The 11265-nt window shown below is 43.2% G+C and overlaps 1 protein-coding gene across 1 annotated transcript in view; it reads left to right on the plus strand.

Moving 5' to 3' along the window:
- SERP2 (stress associated endoplasmic reticulum protein family member 2) overlaps positions 1-10582 on the plus strand; it is a 46931-nt gene extending 36349 nt beyond the window's left edge. The window contains exon 3 of the mRNA XM_088477102.1: positions 10441-10582. Within this exon, the coding sequence (XP_088333228.1) occupies positions 10441-10481 (41 nt within the window). The 3' untranslated portion in view covers positions 10482-10582. The remainder of the gene's footprint in view (positions 1-10440) is intronic.
- The last annotated feature ends 683 nt before the right edge of the window (positions 10583-11265 follow it).

Here is an 11265-nt window from a genome sequence, read left to right on the forward strand (position 1 = left end):
TAGAGGTTAGAAAATGGCATAAAGTAATGGAATACAGATGGGATTAAGGGTAATGTGCTTTCCTTTTGAAATTGAGAGGGCCATTCAGTGCGGCCCCTGAAGTGCAGCAGATGGCCTATAACTGTAGTAGAGTCCAAAAATAGGCAATGTTGGTCTGAAGGATAAAGCACCATTTTTCCTCAGGAAATAATTGTTTTTAAAAAAATCACACCTAAACTGAATACACATAAAGTATATATAAATGAGAGAATATCACATATACTCAAGGTTGTTAAGGTTATGCCTCAAGAAAAACATTGACAGGCAGTATGGGAAACAGCATGGCTAAAAGAGGGACAAAGTAAATGCAGACATGTAAACAAAGGGCAGGGATAGCCCTTCTCATAAAAGAGCTTATATTTTAATTGGAAGAGCTGAGAGGGCACATCTGAAACAAGTGAGACGAATGTTGCTGAAAGTGAAGATTGGGACAGGTATGAGGGTGTTTAGTATGAGTGGTATAGATGGGAATAGGGTAAGATCTAAGCGATGGGTTTTCACAGAGCACTGAGAGAAAGGATAACAGTATCTGTATCATTTTGGGTAAGATGAGGTAAATTCTGGTAATGTTTCTAAGGTGGATGTGACATGACTGGGATAGAGACTAGGGGGTACATTTACTAAAGCATCTACAAATACAAAGTGTAGATGTTGACCATGGCAAACAATCAGATTTTAGCTATCATTTCCCTAGACAGAATCTGACTGGTTGCTAAGGCAACACCTCCACTTGTCTTTTTTAGAAGCTTTAGTTAATATACCCCTAGCTGTAAGGAAGAAAGCAGAAAGACAGAGTCATGTGTGATACCAAGGCAGCGGATTTAGGAGACTGAGAAAATTGTGTTATTAACGATTAGGGAGATTTGAGAGGAGGTGGTTAAGCCACTGTTAAGCCACGTGCCATTATCATTATATACAGTACATCAGAGGTATCTGTTATTCTAATTTCCAGCAATGACAATAATGATATCAAAGTAAGCAAGAGAGACTGATTTACAATCTGTCCCCATGTCTTTCATTAGATAACCACCTGCAGACAATCACAAAGCAGATATCCCACCATTTTACACTTGATGACACTCCAGATTGTTATTTTTTATACACTTTAGTTTAAATTTTCTGTCTACATACTATTTTTTAAGGGTGACTTTTCTAAAACCTAAAGTAGATGGGCAATATTTAGCCTCTGTAATTAAATGTTAGGAGATTAATAGCTTAGAAAACACTATGCTACTTTGCCCAATTAATCACCTGAGCTTAATCTCTATAAGCTCTCATTACACAGGTCAAAATAGCATTTGCTGCCTACAAAATAAACACATTAATGAATGAGTGATTAATCATGCATGCCATTATATTAAATGAACATGATAAGTCATTTGAATTCTTGCAGAATTACAGAATTGCATCAACAACTCTAGCGGTTAAGCAATTTAAATTCACCTGTGTGGTGGGATTCGTCTCTGGTATGGAGGCAAAAGAGAATACCATGAAAAAAAAAGATCTTTTCAGGGGCGTTTTAAGATAGGAGGGGGCCCGTGTGCAGCCCCCGTTTGGGCCCCCTCCTCTTTTTCAGTGCACTGAGTGCGTTTCATGCCAGAATCACCTGCGCATGCGCATGTCACCAGTGAGTTTATGCTGCTCTGCAGCGCAGGTCCAGCACTGCGGAGGAGCACATCGGAATCTGCGGAGAGGTATTTATTAACTATGGGTGCAGGGTGTGCGGTGTGGGCCCCCCTGGACCTAGGGGCCCGTGTGCACCTCACAGCTTGCACCCATTATAAAGACTCCTATGGATCTTATTCATCATGCTCGAAATGGTGGATCCCCTATGGTTTTGCTATCCATGGATGCAAAGAAGGCCTTTAACAGGGCTGACTAGCTATTCATGTAGGCATATGGGTCTAGGCCAAGCATATGGGTCTAGATCCGACTTGTCTTCATTGTATATTGGCACTGTACAGATCTCCGTCTGCGAGAGTTAGGGTTAATGGTGCCCTCTCTGAGCCAATTCTCATTCAAAATGGCATATTTGGCATGTATAGTTGAAATGTCTCGGAACTATGTTCAGATGGTCTGTCTGACTTTCTACCCTTACAAATTGGCATGGAGTGGGGAATTGGGTACGGAGATCTCTAAATCCCACTCCCCATCAGATCTTTGCAATCCTTGAAATGGGCTCTCAAGACCCACTACTTCATCAAAGCCTTCCAGCTATATATCATTCTAACTCCCTGCTACATGCTCCTTCCTCCCCATCTACCCCATCTGTGTCACCCCTGTTTGTCTTCCCCTCCCTTTTAGAATGTAAGCTCTTATGAGCAGGGCTCTCTACCCTCTTGTGCTTCTCCCTACTTTAGTTTCATCTACTTCTTACTCATCACTAGGGTACCTAACACTTGGTTGCTTATGCCTTGTTGCTTATCTGGGTGTTATGGTAGCTAATGTAGCAATATATATTGTCCATGTCCTGGTCCTGTATTGTATTGTTCTGTAAGTCACTGGTCACCTATTTGTTTATGTACTTTGTAAGGCGCTGCGGAACACTTGTGGCGTCATATAAATAAATGATAATAATAATAAATAGAACTGGATCCAGATTTTCTAATATCTCTCCGCCAGCGCCTCTTCTATACAGGTGTTGGAGACACAGTATAAAATACTTTCTAGGTGCTATAGGTGTCCTACCACCCTTCAAATATTTGATATTTCCGAGTGTCTTGGATCTCTGTTGACGGTGTAGTTAAGCAGCAGGTACACCACTGCATATTTGGTGGCAATGTTCTTCCCTGTTTTGGATACTGGCTCTTGGTACACATCACTGTGCTTCCGCTGCCTTTTACTCCTGAGTTCTGGCTTTTTAATCTTATGGATATGTCCCTTTCCCAAATCAAGAAGTCTCTACATCGGCATCTTCTGAAAGCTGCAAGCAGTGGGTTAACCAGGGGGGGCGCCGCGGGGTGCGTTCCAGGTCCTGGTGAAGTCAGTGTAGTGTGGACCACAGTAACAAACACACCGGCGCACCCGGCGGCGGTATTTGTTTTAGCAGCTAATAACAGTCGGACTACTGGGGGGCACTGTATAAGGAGGACCACTACTGGGGGAACTGCATAGGAGGACCACTACTTGGCTCACTGCATAAGGGTACAACTACTGGGGACACTGCATAGGGGGGGCACTATATATGGGGCACTACTGGGGTCACTGTATAAGGGGGACCACTACGGGGGGAACTGCATAGGGGGGACCACTACTGGGGGCACTGTATAAGGGGCAGGACTACATGGAGCACTGCTACTGTGGACATTGCATAAGGGGCACTACTACTGGGGGCATTAAAGTGCATATGGAAAGGAATGTTCCCAGGATTGACGAGTAACGGCAGTGTTTCATGTTGACACTCCCTATTTTCAGTAGCCATGCCCACTTGGCGGCAAGTGCACATAGGGGGAAGGGGGGGGCTCTGTTTTTCATCTTGCCCTGTGTTCTAAATACCCTAGTTACACCACTGGCTGCAAGAGTTGTTATACCATGTCTTTGTAGATCTCCCTCCTCCCCCTCTATCAGTGCTTCCAGAGGGTTAGCTATTACATGACAATGGAAGATCTTACAACTTCTGTTTTGGTTAATTGTTCCGATTTCACTGGTATGACTGGTCTCGATTCAAAGAGTCGCTTGAATATAGGGCTTTCCTCCGGCCCTCCTCTGCTACCGGACCTTCCTCTAGTCCCTCTGCACCTGTGCCACCTCCTCTAGTTCATGCCCATTTCTCATTAGTTATTTATACTTCAGTACTTTTCCAGGGACTCCTATTGGATGTTATGTTTTCCATCCCTCTCCACCCCCCCCCTCTTTCCCACTTTCTTTTCCTAAACCCCCCTTCTCTCTCTTTAAATTCACAGTATTTGGTGATGTTTGTCCAATTTTATCTGCTATTGTCCTTTTGAATTACATCTTTCTGATGTGTACCGCTGATACGATATGTTGGCCGGGAATCGCTATGATTTACCGCCTAATCCATGCCCAGCAGTTGGAATCTCTACAGCGGCATCCCAGCAGAGGAGGAAATCCCGATCGTCCAAGGTAAGTATTGTCTAACCTAATTCTACCCCATAACCCTCCCTTAGGGGTGCCTAACCCTAACCTTCCCCCCCAGTGTCTAAACCTAACCCCCCCTTCCCCGCCACCTTCACCTAAGTCCCCCGGGGGGGTGCCTAACCCTATGTCCCCCCCCGGGGGTGCCTAACCCTAAAACCCCCTTCCCCTAGCCTAAACCTAACCGCCCGGGGGGGGGGGGTGCCTAACCCTAAGTCCCCCCGGGAACCCTAAACCTAACCCTCCCGCGGCTATCGGCGTCCCTTCGATCGGGATGCCGGGCGCCAGTCTCCCGGCGTCGGTAAAATTACTAGTGTCTAGATTTAGACGCCTGTCATTTAACCCTTGCCAGGATTAAGCAGTCGGGAAGCCGGCTGCCGGGATTAGGTCCGCCGGCTTCCTGACTGCATACCGTTGGCCACCATATTATCCGGCTACATATCGCTCCAGTGTGTACCCAGCCTTAGACTATGTGTTACCTATACCATTCAGTTTATAGTATGTTTGATAGGCATGTGTTTTTCTGATTTCTATCTTCCATACCCTTGACTTGAATGTACCTTTTACTCTTTACATTAATAAACACAGATTGCATTAAAAATAAATCACCTGTGTAATCCCTCTACTGGGCACAAACCTCTTTAAAATGGGAGATTGCTGATAAGTGATTAATCACGCACAAATGAAATGTAGATAAGTTTAGTCTGGCATGATTAGCACAATATGTTTCATGGAAACCAGTATTTCATTGGCTGTATCATGTTGTATAAATCATGCTGAAATAAACTGCTGTTTGCACTGAAAATAAAGCTGGGTACACACTTGTCCAATCTGCAGTCAATCCGACCCCCAACTGACCAGTTGGTCCGACATTGGACAAGTGTGTACCCAAAACCGACTGATGCCTTCACCCAATCCTGGTCAGATCACGTGTTTTTATTAACATGCTTTGAATCAGGAGACCAATGTACAAGTGTGTATGCTGTTGAGACCGTTCCTTCTGGAATTTTTAAAAACTCTGTGTGATCGAGAGTCCCATGCAACACGCAGAGTTTTTGAAAATTCCAATATGACATTCATTATGTTGACATTAAATATAGAATTTGACGGCAGAAAAGAACCATTTGGCCCATTTAGTCTGTCCAGAAGGTCAATAATTATGTTATCGACGTGGTTAAAGTGTCAACATCATACATTATGAGACCTGGAAAATATTTACATGGACATAAAACCTATGGTATGTCGGCAGTGAAAATGTTGAAATTTGCATTATGTTTAGGGGTTAGCATTAGGGATATCTTAGAAATGCATTGTTGGCAATATGACCATGTTTACATGCTGAATGCAGTCATGGTGACTGTCGATATGACGAACATGTCGACGTGTTGTCTGTTGACATTATCACCATGTCGACATTATGAATATATAATATACTAAAGCCAAATTCTATAAGTTGTGTTGATCAAAAGACAGACAAAACAAAACTCCTAGCAGGACATCCACAAATGTAACTGGTGTATTTGTTTTTCGGTGTATATTTATGCTCCAGTCCTTACCCACTGGTATTGCTTGACCAAGCATCGGTAGAAACAAAGGTTTCTTAAGTCAGTAGGTAAACACCCATAGTTTGCTATGTGCCACTCCTGGTTTTACAGGAAGAGGTTTTCGGTCAGGTTTTACCAGGGTCAGAGCACCTTATTGTATTTAATCTGCATTTCCTGCTTGTTTTTGTACCCGGTTTATTTGGTTGGATTGCTTACAGCAGCTTATTGTATGAGAGGGTTCGGTATGACCTGTGTCTGTGTGATTGACTCCACTGAACAACAGAGTAATAATGTCAGGCTCTAATTATACTACTGCAGGAAGATTGCTTTATGTAGAGCTGCTTTTAACACCCCAAAGTTCATAAATCCAAATATTGTATTGTATTGTATTGTATTGTATTTATTGTTGTCATCAGCAAAACAAGTTTGACAGACGAAATTACATTGCACTTTTTTAAAACAGTGAATAGCAATCCATGGTAAAGGTTATCACAAACAATTTCACAAAAATAATAAAATTAAAATTAACTAAAGAGATACAATCATAGCATTCAACATGCGCACAGCAGATGGAAGAAAACTAACCCTCAAGCGACTCGTACGTGCCCGAAGTACTCTAAACCGCTTTAAAGATGGGAGCTTATCAAAAAATTCATGAAATGGATGGCTTGGATCCGATATGATACCTTTGGTTCTCTTTAGAACCCTAAGCCCATAAACATCATGAATAGTTGGCAACTGCACGCCAATGATTTTGCTGGCGGTCCTAACAACCCGTTCCAGTGCACTTCTTTCACTCGCTGTGCAGTTGCCATACCAGATAATGATACCAAACGTCAGAATGCTCTCAATTGAGCATCTGTAAAAGTTTAGCATAGTTACTTTGCTAACTCCCGAGGCCCTCAAACGTCTTAGGAAAAACAAACGCTGTTGCGCCTTTTTAATTAGGGACAGTGTATTTAAAGACCATGTCAAATCTGCCGCAACCTGGATACCCAGAAATTTAAAAGACTCAACTATATCAACATCCTGGTTGTTAATAGACACTGGCAATTTCTGCTCTAAACATCTCCTACGAAAATCAATTACCAGTTCTTTTGTCTTGTCACCATTTAGGAGCAAGTGATTATCACCACTCCAAGAAACCAAATTTTTGATCTCTTTCCTATAATGGGACTCATCATTCCTGCTAATTAACCCAACGACTGCAATATCATCAGCAAATTTGATGATTTTCACAGAATCAGAAGTCGACACGCAGTCGTGGGTAAATAGCGAGTATAATAGGGGGCTGAGAACACAACCCTGGGGAACACCAGTCTTAATCAACACTTCCCCCGACACATCACCTCCAATTCTAACTACTTGTGGTCTATCAGTTAAAAAGTTTAAAACCCAGTTACAAATAGACCCACTTAACCCCAAGTCAAACAACTTAGATGTTAGTGAGATGGGAATAACCGTATTAAAAGCAGAACTAAAATCAACAAAGAGTATCCGAACATAAGAATCCCTCACTTCCAAATGAGCTAAAATAGAGTGAAGTGCTGTAAGTACCGCATCATCAGTGCAACGATTTTTCCTATATGCAAACTGAAAAGGATCAAAATCTACTGGGAAAAAAGATTGAATATGTCCTAATACCAGCCTTTCAAAGCATTTCATTATCAATGAAGTTAGTGCAATTGGGCGATAATCATTAAGGCATTTTACTACCCCCTTTTTTGGAACTGGAACAATATTTGCCTTCTTAAAACATCTCGGCACTACACAATTAAAAAGGGACAAATTAAATAAGACCGTTAATATCCAACTTAACTGGCCTGCACACCCCTTGAGGACTTTACCGCTAATCCCATTCTTTACCGCAGTGTCAGTTTGTCTTGCTATTATATCTGTATATTAATTAAAATCTTTCTTTAGCATTGCTTTTCCATTACATCTCATGTTAAGTATGTCTTTGCTTAAACCCTCTGACAATCACTTCATAATGATTTAACTAATAGTTTATTCAAAGTAAACAAGTGTATATATAGCCTGTTCTGCTTCATATTTTATACTAATGGATCATTTATACTTCCAGTTTTATATACCTTAAAACTAGAAGGTGAAGAAGTTCCACCAGCAGACACTGTCAAACAGATTAGGTCATTGTATATGTTTAGTTGGCATTAAGCAAATGTACAGATTGTAGAACACAGGGGTTGTGTCACTGTTAGCAGTATTACTTCAATGCTTCCTATATTCAAAGGACTCTTCTCAGGGAACATTGGCCCTCATTCAGAGCCGTACGCTCTGAGCAGAGCGCACGCTCTGAATGAGGGCCGGGCTCCATTTTCATGGAGCGTCCTCCTGGACGCTCGTATAGCTGTGGGTCACCACCCACAGGCTATACGAGCGTGCTTTGTGATGGCCGCGATGGTCGAGACCATCGCGACCATCGAATTTGCGAGCCGGAGCCTGCGGTTGAGGTTTTCAACCGCAAGCTCCGGAGTGATTTTGGCTCTATCAGAGCCAAAATCACTCCCACTGACATCACTAGTGATGTCAGTGGGCCGGCTTCTGACGGGAGGCGTTCCCGTGGGAACGCCCCTGTCAGGGAGGCACGCCCCCGGCACGCCCACCAAAGGGGGCGTGCTGTCAATCAACATTGACAGCACGCCCCCTTTGATCGGACACAACGAGCGAAGGACTTTCCTTCGCTCGTCGCGTCTGGCGCATGCGCACGACGGAGCTCCCTCCGTCGTGCGCATGCTCAGTGCATAACATCGACCCACTTGCGAGTGGACAGCCGCTCGCGAGTGGGTCTGAATCAAGCCCATTGTTTCCAAAACTATCTTGGTCCTGGCAGCACTTCTAACATGCCTCCTGCAATGGAACCACATCTTTTTTAAATCCCTTTTTGTGCTTAGTGCAAACAGAAAATGGATTGTATGTAACTAGTATCATATGCCTATTATCCACAGACCTAACTCTTCCAGATCCTTCATTGGTTCTGGCTGTACCTCCTCTATGTAGTCTCTGGGGGACTGGTGACAATTAAGGGGGGACTGAGATAGAGGTAAAATTAGGGTTTTAATCTGAAATCTAAATTGCAGTGTAATAATAAAGCTGTCCAACATTTGTGGGCTACATGCAAAAGCAGCCAGTGTTTACCCTGCATGCAAAATATAAATACATGTATTTGCACTCCTTGCGTTGCAACATGGTTTGTATTGTAAAGTTACTTTTTTATCTTTGCTACCAACTCAGAATCAGCCCCTAAATGCAAATTGCCTTACATGAAGTATTGTATAACTTTTACAAATGTATATGTAAAATTTCCCATACCTTAACCAAACCGGAGATGTTTAACATTTCATTTACATATGTTCTAGATCTGACTGTGAGATATAATCCTCTATTTTCTGAAAATGGTGGCTGGCTCAGTTACAGAGTAGATTCTGCACATCTTTGGGAAAATGGTGGTATGCCATTTTAACAGTGATTTCTGTAGCGCCAGGCTCCAGAGAGATAAGTATGGTTGTGAGGTGGGGCCCGTATGTACCCCATGCCTTGCACACATCATAGATGCACCCATGTAATAATTTCAGTGCAGGCAGTAATGCTTGCCACTGTGCTACCCAATACTTTGTGAATACTATGAGCTTTCTTATGCTGGGTACACACTTCAATCGACGAACAACATATGGTGAGTGCATTAGCGGGTTTGTACATCCCATATGTCGGTGGCTAACCTTCACAGACGACCCTGCAGCACAGACGATGCCGATATATTGGTGCACCAGCATGTGTGTACGGGTGACACTGGCTGCAGGGACTGCTGACACTGGCATCACAGCTGGGCAAGCAAATTTAAATGTACCCAGCATTACACAAGAAAGCTTGTGTTTAATTAAGGTTTATTGGTCCATTAAACTTCACTTCTACCAAGCTGCTGCAATGAATCACACAGAATATGTATTGGCAATCACAGGGCCTGATTCAGACCCGCTGGCGAGCACTGAGCGCTTGCAAGTGGGTCGATGGTGGCCCAGTGCGCATGCGCACGACGGAGCCGGCTCCATCGTGCGCATGCGCGAGACCCGGATAGCGACGGGCAAAGAGTCGCTCTGGGTCTCGTACCAAAGGGGGCGTGCTGTCGATGTTGAGTGACAGCACGCCCCCTTTGGTGGGCGTGTCGGTGGCGTGGCTGCCCAGACGGAGGCATTCCCATGGGAATGCCTACCATCTGGGGCCGGCCCCACTGACATCACAAGTGTGTTTGAGCCAAAAGCACTCCAAGGCTTGCGGCAACGAGACCCTACCACAAGGGTCTCGTCGCAAGCCCGATGGTCGCGATGGTCTTGACCATCGCGACCATCTTCCTGGCCGCTCGCTATAGCTGTGGGTGGTCACCCACAGCTATATGAGCGGCCAGAAGGCTGCTCTAAAAATTAAGAAGGACGGCCCTGATTCAGAGCCGAACGCTCTGACAGAGCGCTCACTCTGAATCAGGGCCACTGTTCATGTTAGACTGTTGTGGTGATCCATGCAGAATTACATTTATGTAATGTACACCAAAAAAACTTCACTGTTTAATAAATGTAATGTATAGCTAATCTGAAAAATGTCACAAGACTTTACTTATATAGCTATTAATTGTCTAGAGGTTACCTACTAAAACATTACCATAATAATCTCTAAATGTTTGTACAGTGTATATATAACCTTATGGATTCTGTGTTCTGACTGAAGCTTTTCATTCTCATTTCTATTGCAGCAATTTTTCAAATTATCCAAAGCATCAGGATGGGCATGTGAGGAAAAAAAAGCCGATTTTGGACACTTGCCTTATGTTAGTCATAGCGGACAAAGCCGCAGCTGTGAGCTGGTGGAAGTCTTGAAAAACCATAAATTATTTTGTGCCTACGGAATGACGGAGGCTTCCCTTCATCTTGGTGCATTAACACTTCAACTACTGCTCCCAGGAAGGACTTGTTTATTTTCTATAAATGTGTCAACTAAAACACATTAGTTGACTGTTTCTATTTAATTAACTTATTTTGCCTTTTTTATATCTATTTATTAATTATGGATGTTGTACAGAATAGAATTATGTGGTCTGGGTGTTACATGAACACATTAGTGTTGTATTAGGTATTTGCTTTTAAATAAAAAAAAATTCTTGATGTATTTGGTCTTTTTTTACTTAAACAATAAGGAACTAATGCAAAGTTGTACACAAGTCTGTTTTACAGAAGGATAATGTGTTTATTAGCACTGGGCATGGACCATAGCCAAGCACATGCATCTGCAGACGATTCCAGGACATACGCATCGATTCCAGGTGGCATCTCTACTTGCTTGCTGAATGGGTGTAACTGGGTATAAGCAGGATGTTTGCAAGTAAGCTAAGTTTAGTCAGGGCGTTTAGACGAGACTGCATACTGCGTCTCATTATGTGTACACAGAGGTCTGTCAGATTTTCACTATAGTGTGTTCTGATAATGGAGGATATGAAGCCAAACGTATGCATATGGGTGGTGCAGATATACACATAGGCCCTGATTCAGACCCACTCGCGAGCGGCTGTCCGCTCGCAAGT

Source organism: Taudactylus pleione, unplaced genomic scaffold, assembly GCF_031769625.1.
Source record: "Taudactylus pleione unplaced genomic scaffold, aTauple2 ptg000005l, whole genome shotgun sequence".
NCBI lineage: Eukaryota > Metazoa > Chordata > Amphibia > Anura > Myobatrachidae > Taudactylus > Taudactylus pleione.